This window comes from Urtica dioica, chromosome 8 (genome assembly GCF_054948205.1).
Source record: "Urtica dioica subsp. dioica isolate 48M chromosome 8, U.dioica_male_clone48M_v1_H2, whole genome shotgun sequence".
In the NCBI taxonomy this organism is placed as follows: Eukaryota; Viridiplantae; Streptophyta; class Magnoliopsida; order Rosales; family Urticaceae; genus Urtica; species Urtica dioica.
In genome coordinates, this window is record NC_142763.1 from 28329800 (window position 1) to 28350188 (window position 20389).

At 37.0% G+C, this 20389-nt stretch overlaps 2 protein-coding genes across 2 annotated transcripts; both read right to left on the reverse strand.

Annotated features, from left to right (window-relative positions):
* Nucleotides 1-256: 256 nt before the first annotated feature.
* Nucleotides 257-5140, reverse strand: LOC149388893 (uncharacterized). Its single transcript, XM_089622524.1, has 3 exons — nt 3891-5140; nt 3676-3781; nt 257-736 (listed from the first exon to the last, which is right to left on the reverse strand). The coding sequence occupies exons 1-3, from the start codon at nt 5036-5038 to the stop codon at nt 257-259; spliced, it is 1734 nt and encodes a 577-aa protein (XP_089478650.1). The 5' UTR covers nt 5039-5140.
* A 13403-nt stretch (nt 5141-18543) lies between these two features.
* Nucleotides 18544-19866, reverse strand: LOC149388894 (transcription termination factor MTERF8, chloroplastic-like; the record flags this gene model as incomplete). The annotated part of the gene is made up of 2 exons (XM_089622525.1): nt 18544-19674; nt 19800-19866. Coding segments are annotated over 2 exons (1119 nt in total), but the record flags the coding sequence as incomplete, so codon positions are not given.
* Between the last annotated feature and the right edge of the window lie 523 nt (nt 19867-20389).

The window sequence follows — 20389 nt, forward strand, 5'->3', positions numbered from 1 at the left end:
AACATACATGCAATTACATTGATGAACATGAATGTTCGAGACACCCAGAACTCTCCCAAAAACGCTAAGCCTAAACCCAAAACTGACTCCCTCCTAAATGATTGTTTCCAGCTACTATTAATGCAGCAAACTCTTAAAAGGGAGATCAGAATTCAAAACAAAAAATATACTGCGAAGTCAATGCTTATAAAACCAGCTTGTGTTTCATGTAGCAAAATAAGCATCAACTCAAAACGAAAAAATAAAGACCTCTCTTTCATGCGTTGCCGATGTCAACTTTGCCTTGATACACACTCATCAAAAGTGGCACTTCCTTCTCATACTTGCTCACGTACTTAGCCAAGAATGTCTTTTCCGGGCACATAATCAAGCTAGAAAGCTTCAAGTTGTCTTGCTTTACCAATCCCTTCCTCGATAAAACTCTGACAACCGAACATCTCGGGCGTATTCTCTTCTCGAGGCTGTAACACAGAACCACAGGGATTCTGGCGATCTCTTTTGTCGGCTGTCCCATCTTATTCACCAGATAATCCATTACTTCATCGATTCTCTCCTCAGTAAACACCATACAATCCGGGTGATATTTATATGCACACAAAATATCGGATTCAGACCAACCCCACTTCTCGTAAACCTTGAAATTCTCTCTCCATCTCTTCTCGTAGCACGGCACTGAAAATGTCCGCACCGCGTGCATGAACGTGTTTTTACAAGGATCGAAACCCATGCCCTTGACCTTGTTCGCAACGTTATCAGAGAGAGCTTATGAACGAGTTTTGATATATGAAATTGAGCTAATGAGAAATGAGTATAGCGAGAGTATTTATACTCTATTACACATAAGCGAGATACAGTGAAAGAGAAAGAGAAAGGTCCCACGGTAGTGACACGTAGGAAAAGCAATAGGAAACATAATAGACTGACAGTGTGTGTATATATATATATATATTAAAGCAACGTATAATTAGAGTTTAGCGTGGAATACGTACTATAATTAGAGATTGGTCTGACTAATAAGAATAAATTTAATTTTAACATTTTTGACTTACAAAATCAACATAAAATTGTATCCTTGTTTATATATTAAATTTATACATTATTCAGATGTTTAGGAAATTAATGAGTGACCACACATTCATAAATAAAAAATCACTATTATTTTTATAGATTAAGCAGTGTTTGATAGGATTATGATCATTTAACTCTTAAAATAGTATATTTAACTAATACAACAAACATATTTTATATGCCATTATACTAAAATAATAAAAGTAACAATATTAATATAAATAATAATAGTCATAAAAAGAATAATAACAACATAATTCTTAATTTTATACTTAATATATGTACTTCATTCTCATTCGACTTAGTTCGACTAATCTTGACTACTTAAATTATTGAATAAAAATTGAAGCTCCGACGAGGAGTTGGCCGTACGGTCAAGCTCCGTACTTTACGGAGGATCAATTGGCCAAGTTCCACTGCCTGGTCGAAGTAGCCGTTCGTGCGCGCCAAGGAAGAGGCCGAGAAGAACGCGGAGGCCGAGAAGAACGCGGAGGCCGAGAAGACGAAGAAGAAGACGAAGAAGAGAAGATTGACGGCTCCACCGCCGCCGAAGAAGGAGAAGAGAAGACCGGTGGCACCGCCGCCGCCGAGGAGGAGGAAGGGTCGGGAGAGGATCGTGGCGGAGTTACCGGAGGAGCTGAGGGCGAGGCTGGAGGAGGCCGGGGGAGAAAGGTTTCAGATAGTGATGGACAAGCTGCTGACGAAGACGGACACGACGGATAACAACAACCGGCTGTCGCTGCCGTCCAAGTGGGTGGTGGAGAGCGAGTGGGACGCGCTGCTGAGCCCGGCCGAGAAGGCCAGCCTCAAGGCCGGAAAGAGAGTGAAGGTGCTCGTGGCCGACTCCGAGTTGAGAATGAAGGACCTGGTGCTGACGAGGTGGATGATGGAAAACACGCCCGTGCTCAACCTCGCCGGCGACTGGAACACCATCTGCATCTCTCATTCCCTCAAAGAAGCCCAATTTGTGCAGCTTTGGGGCTTCCGTCTCCCTAACAATAACAACAAGCTCGGTTTCGCAATCGTCAACCTCGGCCACCGCCCCGCCCCTCTAATCTAGTCTGCTCTCTAACCCCTTAACAGAATTCCAACACTAAATTGGAATAGAAGGTGATTTTTGGTACGTTCTACCGCAATAAATTATCATATTATCTGAAAAAAAAAAAAGAAAAAAAAAAAAGATGAACAATAACCCATTAGGGTACCGAAAATTCCAGTTTGTAAACAATTTTGATGGAATTTTTGTTTCTGTGAATAGTGTCGGAAGGAACGAAATTTCTTGTTTCCTCCGTTTCTTATATTAGGATTAGTATGCTCTTAATCCAGTATAAATTTATGGATATTTGAACTATTTATACATTTATGAGGTTATTTGGAATGTGGAATTACTTTATTTTGTTTGAGCAAACAGGCTCTCTCGATCGTAAGACTACTGTTATAATTAGTATCATTTTTTCGTATGATATTTCATTAACAATGATGAATGTTGGGTGGAATGATGAATGTTTTTCTTGATTGTTGGGTGGTTGAAACCCTAATACTGAATTGGGATTATATTAATCAAAATACCGTGTGATCATATTATAAGTAGATTTTACGTAACCTTTATTTATTCAGTCCAAAATATGAACTATTAATTAAGTAAGTATATACAAAGTTTTTAAGGTCAACTTCATGACTTATTAGTCAAATTTCTTTGAATTTCCCATCCAAAATTGTTCACAAGATTTTGATGAGTGCCTCTGCTGAAGTGACCAAGTATGAGAGAATAGAGTGCCTCTGTTGATACGTGTGTATTAATGCAAACTTTATTTAATTTGTTTTCGTAACACTAGCGCTTTCAAGTTTCTGTTCAGTGAGATGTTGTTTGTTCAACGCAGTACTAGGCATGATGGTTATGGCGTGTTGTTTCATATCTGCCCTTAGCAATACATTTTATATTCCAAAAGTGAAGTTTAATTGAGTTCAGCTGATCAAGGGAAATACTTGTATAGACTTTTCTGTTAATTCATCAACTTGCAGAGCCTTTTTGTTTTCTCTCGGTTTATAATATGATTATTTCTTAAAAAGATTAATCAGCTGTGTATGTAAAGCTAAACCTGCCTTTTTGTGTATAAAGAAAAACGCACCAATATCTGCCACATCACTAAATAATGAGAATATTAAGTTATACTTTCCATGAATTGAAAGATTTCTCGACTATCATATTTTTCCCGCTGGCGTGGTTCATCTTTTGACAACATGAATATATAGATCAGTGAATCAGTGGTCATAAAAAGACCAGGAAAAAAGTCTCTGGGCTACTCAAGATCAGATTGAGTATTGGCACTCAGCACATAGTTTACGAAATAGACATTTATAGTTTGTGTTTATGTTAAGATATGAAACTCTGAAAAACAACACGAGATGAGTCATGAAAATCATCATATAATACAACTACATTTGATCAATAACTTCTGTTGCCTCAAATGTCAAAAGAGGCATGTTTTTTTATCTCTATCTTCCTCATTTTTCCAAACTATGCTACATTATGCACAGAACATAACATGCAATTTTAAATATAAACTCGGGTCTCCCAAAAACGCAAAGCATAAACCCAAAACTTACTTTTCCCTTAATGATTATTTCCAGCTTCTGTTTCCAGACTAATCTTGACCAAACAATTAACCAATCAAATACAGCTTCAGGGAGATCCGAATTCAAAACCATCCGACTACAAAAAATTCAGCAAAGTCAATGCTGATAAAAAAAAATAATAATAAAAAAAAAACCCAGCTTGCTGTTAAAAAAACGTAAAAGAAGAAAAAGAAAGACCTATCTTTCATGCGTTGTCAATGTCAACTTTGCCTTTATACACACTCATCAAAAGAGGCACTTCCTTCTCATACTTAGTCACAAACTTGGCCAAGAATGTCTTTTCCGTGTACAGAATCAAGCTAGAAAGCTTGAAATCATCTTGCTCCGCCAATCCCTTCCTCAATAAAACTCTAACAACCGAACATCTCGGCCGCATTCTCTTCTCGAGGCTGTAACACAGAACCACGGGGATTCTCGCGATCTCTTTTGTCGGATGTCCCATCACATTCACCAGATAATCCATCACTTGATTGATCTTCTCCTCGGAACATAGCATACAATTCGGGTGGTAATTAAATGCGCACAAAATGTCGGATTCAGACCAACCCCACTTCTCATAAACCTTGAAATTCTCTCGCCATCGCTTCTCGTAGCACGGCATTAGAAATGTCCGCACCGCATACATGAACGCATTTTTGCGAGGATCAAAACCCATGTCCCTGACCTTGTCCACAACGTCATTGAATTTTTTGGGCTTTGTGATCATAATTCCCGAAAAAATTATCAACGCTGAACCAATTTTCGAGTCACTGAACCCGAAACTTTTCAATAGCCTGATATTAGACAATACAGTTTCCCGATGTTTGCTAAATGAGGACCATGGACGCTTCAGAGCAGCGACCACTTGTTCATCGGATGCGCAGACCGTTTGAAGAAGGTCAAAATTCGGAACAATGTAATTCGTCAAGCTTCTTTCCAAAAGAGTAGCGTCTTTGGACAGAACTCCTGCCATGGTTTCCTTCGATATCCCTTTGGAGTAGAAAAACTCGAGCTTTGGCAAAAAATTCTTCGTGGGATTCGACAAGAGGTATCTTGGGAACCTCCGAACAACATTCGAGATCTGGGAACTTGAGAACTCGTGGTCTCTGAGGAATGCGAGTACAGAATCGGGCGTTTCAGGGTTTCGGAGCCGTACCTTCTGGGAGACGACGATGGCGGATTCAGGGGACAGCCCACAAGACTTGACTAAGTAAGAGACGGTAAAAGATCGAACCTTTTGGAGTTGGTCGTTCTCTGAACTGAGAAACCGAATGAGGGGTCTTGATTTCGATAAAGAAACTCCATCAAGGGCTGCAGGGTTTCGGAGCCTTCTAAACAGAATAACACCAAACATCACTGAGCTTCAACGCTTGATGAACTCTGCTTCAGAGAGACTGAAGTTCTTTGGCCAAGTAACGGAGAAGAGAGAAAGATTAGGGGATTGCCTAAGGGGTTAAAATGCAAATGATAGATAATGAATTAGAGAAAATTGAAATTGCCTTGATAAAAGACATCTTCTAGGCTCCAGCAAAGCCAATTGAAAAATCTCGTAGTAAAAATAAATGCCTATAAATCTTAGAATAAAAGACATAATTACCACTTGAACTATGGTGGTGATCGAAATTAACCCCCCAAACTTTTAAAACGGGATGTTTTCTCCTCAATGTTTGTGCTGATATCACTAATGTATTTCCGTCTATTATTTAGTCCAGTCGTCGGTTAAATTTACCCAATCTAAGGTGTTATGGGTAATTAGTAATTCAGTTGTTATTATAAGAATTCTTATTATAATTTTTTGCAGGATAAAAAAAATTAAAGAAAAAAAATTAATACCCAAAATCGATATACATTTCAAGATTGAAACCAAAAAACCCTAAAATCGAAAATGGCGAAATCCCCTGGGAAGTTCCCGGTGGAGGCTCTGACGCGGTCGTCTCTACGACTAAAGAAGACAAGATCTGCTTCAACATCGACATCCCCGACGAAGACTCCCTCGAAATCGCCGGTCAAGAGAAAATCCCCAGAGACTAGACCATACATTAAAGTATCTAGATTTTGTTTGTTTCCTTTCTTTTTGTCCCCTTCTTTTTTTTCTTATTTGTTGTCGAAAATTTTGAAAAACTGTGGGTCCGGTTGATTTAATTTTATAATGTCCATAATATTATTCACGTGCTTTGGGGTTGGTTGGTTGGTTGTTGGGCATTACAAGAGTAAGTGGAGTGATATAATTCATTTTGTTTATTTCTGCATATGCTTTGCTCAACAACTTTGTACTCAATAGTTACTATGGGGGTCGATGGTGTTTGAGTCTGGTGGGTGCAAGTACGTCGGTGGGAGTGCAACTCATATGGAGTGTGCAGATCTGGACAGGATGTCAATTGTTGTACTGAATAGCATCGTGAAGCAGAGACTAGGACATGTTCAGGTCCCACTATATATTACATGAGGCTCATCCTACGAGTAAGAAGTTGGTGTATGTTGATGACGACGAGGCTTTGCTTGAATTTTTGGCGGCCACACTGAAATCAACGTGGCAAGTCGATATTTTCTACGATCACCCCATGAATTTATGGTCTGATGTGCTCATTGATAATGATAGGCAGATTGTCGTGGTTCCAATGAATGTTCAAGATGAAGTTGACGTCGACGGTCACCCTCAAAACGTGGATGACCAAACACAAGATACATAAAACATTCCTGATCCAGATGAGTTTATACACATAAAACATTCATGATCCACACGTCAAAGTGGTTGTCCAAGACGTATATGCAGCAATTCAAGGACAGTGAATCGTGGTCAGCAGCTGATTTCATGAATCATGTCCAAAAAGGCTTTATGCCCGAGTGTTCACGTGTGAAGGCTTATCGAGCTCAAAAACTTGCTGAACAAGTTGTTGAAGGTTCTTATAAAGAACAATATTATGCGTTTTGGAACTACGATGCTGAATTGAAACGCTCAAATCTAGGTTCCACTCTTCAGTTTGAAACCTAGACAGACTCAGGTGGTAATACAATATTAAAAAAGAATGCATGTCTGTTTTCAGGGTTGCAAATCCACTTGTGGTTTATTCAGGGGTTAGAACAACGTGTTATTGTGGTAGTATTTTTTGTTAGGGTTATTTAAGCACATGTGTAATCCTATAAACTTTGTTCTGAATTTATATAAGTGTATGTATTGATGTGTATTTTGTAATGTGCAACTCTTTTTGGCTAGCATTTTCACTTGTTACAAGTTTATTTTGGCTTGTATTTTGAACCTGTTTCAAGTCTGTTTTTGGCTTCCATTTTGAAGTTGTTATTAGAAGTATGTTTTGCTTGCATTTTCAACTTCAGTCTAGACTTTTATGCTTTGAACTTATTATCAGAGTTTTGTGCAACTTTTTTTAATTTAAATAAAGTCCTTTATAGAACATGGTTCAAATAAGTTAAACAATCACATAACTTACTTAATCAAAGCCAGAGTAAAACAGACTTGAAATAGTTGCAGAACAAGGCAATAAACCATACTAAAACAAACTTCAGATAAGTTCAACAAGACTTCAAATAAGTTCAACAATCACAATGTTACTTGAACAAAATAACACACACAAGAAAAACGATGAGAAGAAGCAACAACTTCAATTTTTTAGATTCAGTATCTATCAACTTGATTACACCACTAGTCTCAACTGATGAAGATTGTCCACTTTCTCCATTATCTTCAGAGTCTTCAATCGACAAAGCCTCGTTATCGTTTTCTAGTGTGTTGATTTTCTTCAACAACCCAGGGATGATTGGCTTCGATCGTGAACACATTGAGGGATCCAACTATTCAAAAAAATCATATTTGAGGTTCTTATTATGCAAAACCATTAAACCCACGACTTAAAAAGAAATTAACATCACACAAAACCAATAAAATCTCCAATCACAAACCTCATACAAAGGATATCCAAAAAATCACCGTCCTGGATTATCTTTCATCCACGACATCCATTCGACGCTGCTCCGATCACATAAACATATTGGTCGTCATAGGTCAACATTGACGGGCAATTTTTTGCGACTTGAACTGCTACTGTGACTATCCATGACGAGTCGGACACTAAGGCACGATAAATTCACATTCGGTTTCTAGGTAATCGATTCAAAACCAAACCCTAGACTTCTGAAATCGATTTGGGAATGATGAACTATTTCTTTTTTTTTCCTCTAATTTTAAACCTATTGCGAGACATTCTCACTTCATTTATTCAATATATAATAGAAGGAAATAAGGGTAATAACGTAAAATGCATATCACGTGATCAAAACGTGAAGACTTAACTGAGGTTTGGGGGTTAAAATACACGGAAGACCCAAAAGAATTACAAAGTCTGATATTGAGGAGTAACACAGTTGATTTTATAGTACAGGTAGTGTATTCTCCTCACCACCACAGTTCAGGGGGCAATTTTGTTTTATTCTAAATCTTATTCATAAAATATATAATAAAAAAATCACATGATAAACTCAAAAGAAGAAAAAAAAAGTATACATTTGATAAGTCGGGATCAAATCATCATGATATCGATATTTACTAATGTTTTTCAACTCGTCTTGAATACTGAATATAATCTTTATCCATCTTTAAAGCCTTGATCATTTTGGGAGGTCTCATGGTTATTTTAAGATTCTTGTTATGGAAAACAGGTCTTTTAGATATTTCGAACTGCTATGAATATTATCCAATGTTAGTCCCAGATAAATCTGGGAATTTGGAAGGAAACGGAAATCCATTACTATTGGGCAAAGAATTCCATTTTTTATTGGAAATAATTATTCATTCCAATGTTGACCGGAATTCTACTGATAATGGAACGGAAATTTTCATTCTATTGGCGGAATTTCCACTTCCATACATTAAAAAAAATCAAATCAATACAATTTCAAAATATTAAAATGTAGTATTTTTTTTTAATAAGGACTAAAATGTAAAAGTTAGAAATAAAGAATGTTGTATTGAAAAACTGATTCCTTAAAACATCTCCGAGGGTATTGATTCACGGGAGACTCGTGAGTTGGTTGTGGATCTTCGGGCGGTGGTGTGTTTGAAGAGTTTGCTCGTGAGGAACTTCGACGAGAAGAGCTTCGATGATGAGATTATGATATTTTTTTAAAATTAAAACTATATACTAAAAATATATTTGAAAAATATATATGAAAAATATATAATATAAATGAATATTTGAGAAATTTTTTTTATGAGATTTGAGTAGTAAAGGAGAGTATGAGAAGATTGTATTGTGTGGTGTGAAGAAATGTTATAAATGAGGGTGATATTTATAGGAGAGTGAAAAATAAGGGTTAAAAATTAAATATAAAAAACTTTAAAGAGCCAACATTACAATTTATTCCCGTTGATAAACAGCCCAACGTTCACTTACATATTCTGACTCATCTGTGGCTGTTGGATTCACAACAGCCACAAACCCAACGACCAAAATTTAAAAAATAAAAAATAAAAAACCGCAAGACGACCAAAAGTGAAGGAAGGAGGGACTTCTACATCATTCTGTCGCCTTCCGCTGAACGTACAACAGTCGTTCCTTCCGCTCGCCATCAACGATGGAAGGAATCCTTCCGCAGGTAAGTGGCGACTGGAAGGAACCGGAATTTTGATGTCCTTCCAGTCCATATGCCTAGGCTTAGTCCCATATTTAATTGGGGGTTCATGATCAATGGCATGAGACTGATGGTTATTATAAGATTTCGATTTGTTATGAATATTACCCAATTTTGAACTATATATATATATTATGAGATTCTCAATAGTTTTGACCAAAATACAATAAATTTATTTTATCCAAAGTATTATTACTCATATTGTGTATTTACAATTTAACCTTTCTCTCTCTCTCTCTCTCTCTCTCTCTCTCTCTCTCTCTCTCCCGTCCATGATTGATTTTTTTAGCTGCTTAATCCTCACAACGTTCATTATCGTTCCCATGGAAGCGTTTGGAGCTTTTTTTTTAAGAACTTGAAAATTCGTTTGAAGATTTATTGACATGGATGTCAATAATTCTTAAGATCCTAGAAATTTTTTTGAAGATTTATTAACATCTTTGTCACTAAATTTTCAACAGACCCAAAATCTTTGAAGAAATTCTCAGAATCTTTGAAGAATTATTGACATCCATGTCAATAAATTGAAAAAATGTCAATAAATTTTCAAACAAATTTCCAAATTCTTCAAATGAAAAAAAATAAAATCTTGAAACGATTCTATGAGAATGAAAATGAACGTCGTGAGGATTTTTCAACTAAAAAACGAAACAAAAAGTGTAGCTACGCAAGAGAGAGAGAGAGGGAGAGAGAGAGAGAGAGAGAGAGAGAGAGAGAGAGAGAGAGAGAGAATAAAATTATTAGACTTATTAAATTTTGGTCTAACATTATTGAAAAAGTCATGGATAATCTCATACACACCTAATAATCATCCAAGTAATATCGGCCAACAAACACTTGCTATCATCTATCAGAGACTCACTTGTTTAGCTTGACCTATTTAAAAATTTGTCGACCAACAAACACTTGCTATCTATCAAAGACTCACTTGTTTAGCTTGACCTATGTAAAAATTTGTCGTCGATCACGAAACGTTGTTGGTTGAAGTTGTTTGACCTATTTAAAAATTTGTATTTGGATAAAATAAATTTTTTTGTATATTGGTCCAAAACTATTGAGAATCTCATAATTATGGTGTAATTGCTATATATATATATATATATATATATATATATATATATATATATATATATATATATATATTTCGAAATTTGATAATATTCATAACAGATCAAAATCTTATAATAACCATCAGCCTCATGTCGTTGATCACGAACCCCCAAGTAAATCTGGGACTAAACTTGGGCATATGGACTGAAAGGACACGGGAATTCCAATTCCTTTTGGTCGCGACTTACATGCGGAAGGACTTCTTCTGTCGTTGATGGCAAGCGCAAGGAATGAGGCGACATAATGACGCAGAAGTCCTTCCTTCCATCACTTCCGGTCATCCTGCGGTTTTTTAATATTTTATGTTTTATCTTTTAAAATTTTTGGCTTTGCAAATCCAACGGCCACAAATGAGTCAGAATGTGTAAGTGAATGTTGGGTTGTTTATCAACGGGAATAAATTGTAACGTTCGCTCATTAAAGTTTTTTTTAATTTAATTTTAAACCCCTATTTTTCATTCTCATATAAATATCACTTGCATTCATAATATTTATTCATATCACACAATACAATCTTCTCATACTCTCTTCTACTACTCAAAATCTCATAAAATCTTCTCATATATTCATTTATATAATATATTTTTTATATGTATTATTCATATATAATTTTCAAATATATTTTTAGTATATAGTTTTAATTTAAAAAAAATGTCATAATCTCATCATCGAAGCTCTTCTAGTCGAAGTTCCTCACGAGCAAGCTCTTCAAACACACCACCGCCCGAAGATCCACAACCAACTCACAAGTCTCACGTGAATCAATACCCTCGGAGAAGTTTTAAGGATTCAATACAACATTCGTTATTTCTAACTTTTACATTTTAGTCCTTATTTAAAAAAATAATACATTTTAATATTTTGAAATTGTATTGATTTGAATTATTTTTTTTAATGTATGGAAGTGGAAGTTCCGCCAATGGGATGAAAATTTCCGTTCCATTATCAGTGGAATTCCGTTCAACATTGGAATGAATAATTCTTTCCAATCAAAACCGGAATTCTGTACCCAATAGTAATGGATTTCAGTTTCCTTCCAAATGCCCATATTTATCTGGGACTAACATTGGATAATATTCATAGCAGTTCGAAATATCCAAAAGATATGTTTTCCATAAAAAAGAATCTTAAAATAACCATGAGACACAAAACCTTAATCAACAAATGTAGATAATATCAACAATTTCAAAATCAAGATCAGTGTTAGTGATTTCAAAGTCAAGATCAGTGTTAGTGATTTCAAAATCAATATCAACAATAGCTTCCAAAATGATCAAGGCTTTAAAGATGGATAAAGATTATATTCAATATTCAAGACGAGTCGAAAAACATTAGTAAATACGAATCTCATGATGATTTGATCTCGAGTTATCAAATGTAAACATTTTTTTTCTTCTTTTGAGTTTATCATGCGATTTTTTTAGAAGAAATTGTTATTTTGCCTCCTGAACTATGGCCTCACTAACAAAACGCCCCATGATCTTTAAAAACCGATTAGTTACCCCCTATTCTATGTAAAAGTTGCACCCAGGTCCTTCCGTCAAAAACTCGGCCCAATCGATAGTTAAATAGTTACGTGGAACGCACATGCTCGTTGAAAGAAGGGTAATATCGATATTTTGTTAGTTCGGTGAGTGAGTGTATTTTTATTTTATTTTTAGTTGATTTGCGATCATCAGCATCATATGCCCAGTCAGCATCACTAAATCCGCTTAAGGAGAAGGAATCCATGCTTTGGCGATTAATACAAAGACCAAAGTCAATGGTACCAGAACATAGCGAAAAATGCATTTGACAGCTTTCCAGTGTGAGACAAGCGGTCGTTGCATGAATTGGCAGACCTTGTTCACTGTGTAGGATAGTTCTGGACGCGTGATTGTCAGATATTGGAGAGCCCCAACTACACTCATGTACATTGAAGGTGACTTGAACTCTTCACTGCCACACGCAGCCAATTTCACACCTAATGTCATTGGGGAAGCAATCCCCTTAGCAAATTGCATTTTGACTCGAGCAAGAAGGTCTGTGGCATATTTCTTTTGAGACAAGAGAAGGCTAGAGGCAACATGGTGAACCTGAATGCCAAGGAAATAGCCTAGATCACCGCGATCCTTCAAAACAAACTGATGGTGGAGATGGCGAATAAGGATCTCAAGTTGAGAGGATGAGCTGCTGAACTCTGATGAATAAAGACTGATCAGATTGAGTGGATTTGAATCCAACAGAGAGAAGAACTAGATGCAGCTTGTCAAACCAAGCATGTGGTGCTTGTTTGAGGCCATACAGTGAGTTGTGAAGTCTACACATAAGATTTGGGCGAGTTGAATCTATGAACCCCTCAGGTTGCTGCAAGTACACTTCCTCCTTTAGGTCACCATTAAGGAAGGAATTATCGACATCAAGTTGCCGAATATGCCAGCCTTTTGCTAGGGCAAGGGTTAGAATCACCCGGATTATAGTTTGCTTCACAACATGGCTGAATGTCTCGTGAAAATCAAACCATGCCACCTGTTTGAAGCCTTTGGCCACCAGCCTAGCTTTGTGTTTGTTCAGTGTCCCATCTGAATTTTGCTTCAGTTTAAACACCCATTTGTTTCCTATTGCCTTTCTATCAGGTGGGAGTTGAACTAGACTCCATGTTTTGTTGCGTATGAGAGCTAGATACTCATCTGTCATGGCTTGTTTCCAAGCTTCTAAGGAGAGAGCCTCTGACACAGAATCAGGTCCTTTGGCTGCATAGAATGCTTTGGGTTTGAATATACCATTTTTTGCTTCTGGTGAGCATTGGGTGGGATAGAATTTGTGTTATGGCTTGTCTGTGAGTTTTAGTGGTGTGAGAGGATGAAGGTCTATGGCCTAGGTGTTATATAGGTTGTGATGATGATGAGGCTGATGAGGGAGAAAAAGGTGTTGAGTGTATTGAAGGTGTTAAGTGTGTTAAAGGTGTTGATGGTGATGAGGAGGATTGGGAGGATGAGGATGATGATGATTGTGTCTGCGACTCAGTGTGGCTATTGTTTGGCAGAACAACAAGAATCTGAGCTGGTGGTGTTGTATGTGATTGAGGTTGAGATGATGGATAAGTGATGGGAAATAGGGTGGTGTAGGGAAATACAGCTTCATTGAAGACTACGTCTCTGGAAATGAAGACTCTCCCAAATGAGTCTAGACATTTGTATCCCTTACGGTTTAGGATGTACCCAAGAAACAGACAGGATTTTGAGCGGAAGTCTAGTTTGTGGCTGTTATAAGGTCGTGTATTTGGAAAGCATTCACAACCAAAGATTTTGAGTTGGAAATAATTTGGTTTGACATGAAACAATGTCTCAAGAGGTGATGACATGTTTAAGACAGGAGTTGGGAGGTGATTGATGATGTAGACAGCTGTACGGAAAGTTTCATCCCAAAACTGCATTTGCATGGTTGCTTGAACCAGTAGAGTTAGCTCTGTCTCCACAATTTGTTGATGTTTCCGTACAGCCAGACCATTCTGCTAATGAGTGTGAGGACACGAGTTCTTATGGATAATTCCTTGAGCACTAAGAAATCCTGTGAATGGTCTGCACTCACCTCCCCAGTCAGATTGAACTACTAAAATCTTATGGCCAAGTTGCAGTTCAACATGCTTTTGAAATAACTGAAACGTGTGAAGGGCATCTGACTATTGTCTCAACAAGTATCCAAGTATATCTTGAAAATGCGTCTACAAAATGAATGTAGTACTTGTAACCAGTTGCAGATAGATGTGGTGATGGGCCACACATGTCGGTATGAATAAGTTGTAGTGGTTTTGTGTAAACTATGTTAGAGGATGGAAAATGATTTTTGTGAATTTTTCCTAAGCAGCAAGCAGTGCACACCGAAAAAGGAATTTTCATTGATATAAGAGATTTTACATGAGTGAAGAACAGATTTGACAATTCTTTCAGAAGGATGAGCTAATCTCTTATGCCAAATTTCAAATGCATTATTATAAGAGGTTTTTGAGCTAGACACTAGAGCATTTACAATATTGGTTGAATTTGGTACTGACTTGATTGTAGAGGAATGTTGTGAAACTAGTTGATGACTTGACTTTGAGCAGAAAGAAAGTTGACTTTTGTCGAACACATAGAGTCCATTATGAAGGTGACCACGCATGAGAACCAGCTTAGAGACCTGATCCTTCACAAGACAATGAGTAGAATGAAATTAAAAAAAGACATTGTTATCCGCTGCAAACCTAGACACACTAAGAAGATTTTTTTTTATAATTGTAGGGACATGAATGAGTTTGTCTAGGATAAAAGGAGGATTGTGATTTGGACTTCTAAGAACAGATTGACCTATGTGAGAAATTAAGAGGCCCATACCATTTCCAAGAAGCACCTTCTCTGAACCAGTGAAGCCTTGTTTTGCCATGAGATTTTCTTCAGCTGACATGATATGGTGTGTCCTGAGTCCGGGTACCAGCTGGAGTCCTGGCTTGAGGAAGATGCGGCTAGCATGGCTGAGGGAGCGAAATCACCTTGAGTGACATCATAGTACTCATCAGTGCCAAGATTGAACTGATAGTCACCAAAGCCTTCGTCTCAAACTTCAGCAAAATGACCTTGAACATCATCTTGAAGCTAAGCTGGACCTGAGAAGGTTTGGTCAAACCTGTAGAAGCACGCAGTGACAATGTGACATGTTTTGCCGCACAATTGACATTGAACACGTCCTCGATTTGAAGAGCCACGGCCACAATTGGGATAGAACTGAGAGAATCCTCTGCCTGCATTGTAGTTGGAGTAGTTTCCAAAGCTGTCACGTTGAAAGGATTGTGCACCTCTTTGTGGATAGTGATGTCCTCGTTGAGCTCCGTTGTGTACTGACCTCGTCCGAAACCAGAGCCTCTGCCTCGATTCCAACTGGAATTGTTGCTGTATAGCGTCATGTTGGCCATCGGAGACTCGATCTAGTTTAGAGTTTGAGACTTTCTTTCAATTCTACTCTCTTGAGTGAGAAGTAAAGATTCGACATCGATAACTGAGAGCGGCTCAACTCTCGTCTCCAAACTCACGATGAAAGCTTCATATTCTTCTGGTAATCCACTAAAATCACATCAATGTGATCTTTTGGTTTGTATTCCTCTCCAACCATGGCTAGAAGATCAATTAAGTTTCGGATTTTGAGAAGATAGTCATTGATCGTCATCAAGCCTTTTTTTATTTCACTTAGTTGAGTCTTGAACTGAGAGATCTTTGCTCGGATTTGAGATGCAAAGTATGTCTTCAAGGTACTCCAGATCTGAGCTGAAGTTTCACATGAGACCATTCGCGAGAGAAGATTATCGCTCATAGAAGCCATGAGCCACGAAATGATGAGCTGGTCTTGCAGATCCCAAGCTGTGAAGTGTGGATTGACAATTCCGTTCTCTCGATTTTGTTCGGTGGTGAATTCTGGTAGAGCTATCACTTCTGGTAACAAAAATTTCTGCAGATTATGGCCTCACAGAGTTGAGACAACTTGTTTTCGCCAAACGATGTAATTGTTTCTATCGAGCTTCGACGCAATTGGATGAGCAAAAGTAACGAACGCTTGATTGGCGTTTGCTTCCATGATTGTTTCTGAAGTAAAGAAAAAAAAAAATAAAGTGTATGAAGATAGGATCAGAGGACGATGATCGGAGAAAACGAAGATCTTCGATCAAGCGTCGAACGAGAGAAGCTCTAATACTATGTTCGAAATTTGAGAGAGTGTTTGGATCAATTCAGAGAAGAAGAAGATCTCATTAGATTGATGATCTGAATGAAATGACGTTTACAGATATTTAAACATAACGACAATCAAGCGGGAGAAAGTAAATGACAGTGAATTATAGGGAAATGAAGAAACGACCTGTCGTTACTTCAGACTACACTAACATGGAGGAATGTCATTTGGGGTTAATGTGTTTAAGAAATCACTTTAAAATATGTGTTCAATAACATCAATGCGATTATCGAAACTATACTATTTTTGAATGTCACCTATAAATCTAATCGAAATTGAAAATTGAATGAATCAATTTAAAAAGAAGTTACATAACACAAAGGGTAAGACATATTTAATACCGAAAAATAAATATATCGCATTCACATAATAACAACATAATAACTTTTTTTTAGAGTAAGAATAATAGTATTCATATCTTGAGATGGGATGACTCAATATCCAAGTCAGGCAAGTTTGTGAAAATCTAAGAAAAATAGGAAGTTAATCATTAGTTGACAAACAATTTGTTTCAAAATAAGGCGTATTTCAATAAGATAGTTGTTTTAAGAACCTGATTAACAAACACAAGAAGTGACGCCCTCTCGTCAATACATGGAAGAAGCATATATCGCTTGGAATTGTTATCCAAGTAAAAAACTAAAAAAACAAAATTCCAGATCACTACTTGCACTTACATTAATATCACGCTTGTATATCTTTGGAATGAGCTCCACGGTCTTATATGACAAGCGAGGCACTATCAACATCCGAATGATTACCACGAGGAATAATTGGACAAACCTGTCAAAAAATCACCGTCAACACATCACTTTTTGGCAGTTTGCAAGCTTACAAGTCTTATAATAATTTATCAAAGGCTTTAATATAAAAGTGATGTGATGCATCATTGGAGCTTCATCCCAAATAATTAGTTTAAGCCTGGTTGTTTACTCACATTACAATGCCTCAACTCTTTGATTTCAAGTGGAATTTTGAAATGAAAGTGTGCCATTCGACCCTCGTGGTAAAATATTAGCTGCAACACCATAGGAAGTTGTCGCCAACATAATAAAACTACGTATTCTAACAACATCAATGAAAGCAAAATAAAGAACTTCTTCCAAGTGTCGCTTGAACCATCAAAGAAAATAATTGTTGAAGAATTCAATTCTACACAATGCATGACATGTTCAAAAACGATCTTCGTTCGACATTTAACATTTCTGTCAACTGAAATTGGTACTCTTCGTTCATTGTCAACAACTTTAGCATTTGTTAGAGCTTGGATTTAGATTGGTCAGGTCCAAACTCAATATTTACAAATTTAAAATTATTATTCTGATCCATTTTGACCCCCTAGAGCTTGGAGAGTTTGGAACTCTTTGTCGATGTGCTTACATACCATATTGTGCTTCTTCTTCTTCCTCTTCTTGTTGTTGTTATTATTATCAATAATCACATCGGACCGAGCTTCGAAACCGACTTCTTATGTTGTTGTTATCATTATCAATAATCACATCGGACCGAGCTTCGAAACCGGCTAAGAAGTCGATGACGTCATTGTCAGATGTGCTGACACAATAAAGCTGTTTATCCCAATTGCCAACCATCAAACAATATTAACCAAAATATCGACTGAATGTCTTCCAAGGAAATTGGTACTCGTTGTAACCAAAATACCATTGTGATTGACCAAATATTAACAAAAAAAAATACCATTGTCCAACTTTAGCATTTCTTTGAGCTTAAATTTAGATTGGTCCGGTCCCAACTAAATTTTTACAGATCTAAAATGATTATTCTGATCCTTTTTGAGCTTGTAATAATAATAATAACTATTTATATTTTTTTGTGATTTCAACAACATATTTGAACTCTACATGTTTGATTACATTAGAGTGAATTTTCTTTTTCTTTGAAAATGCCAAGAAATAAAACAGGAATGCTTTATTAGAATACTCCTTTATAAAGATATGATCAATGGAGCACAGATTAATACAAATTCAATGGATCTTTGTTTATATGCTGTCCAAAAACAATATATAAAAATTCAACAATCATAAACCAAAACAAAAAAAGAAGCCCTCGATTCTTCTCCAATTGTTGCGTTAAGATTAGATTGGGAAATTACTGAATCTCACCACATATTTAATTACAGAAAAGTTCTAAGAATTTCCCTTGATCAGCCTAGCACATTCTAAATTCACATTTGGAATCTAAGAACAATAATGTTCACTGCAGATATGAAACCACCGTTAAGCAACACGTCATAACCATGTTCTAATCCATAATATACTTCCATTTTCCGGAACAAAAAGTTTGAAGCTATCATGTAGAGTAAACAAGAATACTAAGAGAAAAAAAAAATTAAAAAAAAAAAAAAAAAACCTCTATAAAGGAGATCCCAAATCATACCATCATTTCATCAATTTTTAAAAGGGAAAAAAAAGGCATGTTGCTAACAAATCTAAACATCGTCGATGTCAAGTTTGCCTTGATACACACTCATCAAAAGAGGCACTTGCTTCTCATACTTGGCCACGTATTTGGCCAAGAATTTCTTCTCCCCGTAATGCATCACGCTAGAAAGCTTGAAATCGTCTTGCTTTACCAATCCCTTCCTCCATAGAACTCTAACAACCGAACTTCTCGGCCGTATTCGCTTCTCGATGCTGTAGCATAGAATCACAGGATATCTCGCGATCTCCATCATCGGTTGTCCCATCACATTCACCAGATAATCCATCGTTGTATCGATCTTCTCCTTGGAATACGCCATACAACCAGGGTGATATCTATACACGCCCAAAATATCAGAATGAGACCAACCCCACTTCTTATAAACCTTGAAATTCTCTCTCCATCTCTTCTCCAAAGCCCGTGAAGAAAATGTCTTTAGCGCGTAGATGAACATAGCTTTACTTGGATCGAAACCCATGTCCCTGACCTTGTTCACAAGTTCGGTGAATTTTTCTGGCCTTGCGGTCACAATATTCGGAAAATTCATCATCATAGAACCTAATCTTGAATCCTTGTTCCCCAAACCTTTTAATAGCCTGATATTGGATATCACATTTTCCCGATATTTATCCAGTGGTAACCGTTGGTTCATAACACCGAGCATATGTTTCTCAGACGGGGAGATAATCTTTAGGAGCTCAAAAGTTGGAACGATATGTTTAGTCAAGCTTCTATTCAAAAGATACCCATCTTTTGATAGAACTTTGGCCATGGTCTCCTTAGATATCCCTTTGGAGTACAAAAACTCGAGCTTGGGCAAAAAATTCTTCGAGGGGTCCGATAAAAGATAGTGCAGGAACTTTAAAACAAGGTTGGAGATCTGAGCATCTGAGAACTCGTGGTCTCTGAGGAATGTGAGTACAGAATCGGGCCTTATAGGGTTTCGGAACCGTACCTTCTTGGAAGCGACAATGGCGGCTTCGGGGGACAAGCCACACGAGTTCACCAAATAAGAGACGGTAAAAGATTGAGCCTTTTGAAGTTCGTCGTTCTCTGAGCCTGAAGAAGAAGAGGTGTTGGAACTGAGAAATCGAACGTAGGGTCTTGATTTTGAGAGAGAAACTCCATTGATGACTGCGAAGATTCGGAGCCTTTCGTACAGAATAACGCGAAACATAACTGACCTTCAAAGCTTGAACTCGGCTTCGGACGGACTGAAGTGTTGTTTTGTATCCAACGAACAGAGAATACATAATAGAAATTTCATTTTCTAGACCTAAAATAATCAAAATATCTCAATTAGATCCGCTATTTATAAAAATATCAAAAATTGAACTTTTTATCAATTTTGGACGAAAATACCATCAATTCAAATATTCACACTCTCATCTCTTTCACTCTCACTCTCTCACTTTCTCTCATGCTCTCCCAAATCTCATTTACGACGCCTGGCCACCACACTAATCCGACACAAATCCGACCTCCATCACCTCAAATCCGACGCCCACCACATCAAATCCGACCGAAACCACCACAAATCCGACCTCCACCACACCACTTCAAGGTCTCAAACTCTCAAAGAGCCATAACCCAAAATGACAAAAAAAAAGTTAGTTTTTTATGTTTTTTTCATGGTTTGATTAGTGTAGGATTGATAGGATACAAGATTTTAGTGGTTATTAGTTATTTTAGGTTGATTTGAATGAGATTTGGAGATAAAAATAGATTTTTTTTTTAAAAAAACTGGAAATTTCCGATGAATACCATCGGAATC

Excerpts from the sequence above, each read along its gene's own strand:
- LOC149388893 (XM_089622524.1), bottom strand. The coding sequence starts at position 5,038 with ATGTTTGGTGTTATTCTGTTTAGAAGGCTCCGAAACCCTGCAGCCCTT. Across the intron at positions 3,782-3,890 it reads GTTGACATTGACAACGCATG|TCGGATGGTTTTGAATTCGG; the intron begins AAAGATAGGTCT and ends AATTTTTTGTAG. Across the intron at positions 737-3,675 it reads AAATAATCATTAAGGGAAAA|GTCAAGGGCATGGGTTTCGA; the intron begins GTAAGTTTTGGG and ends GTTGCGAACAAG.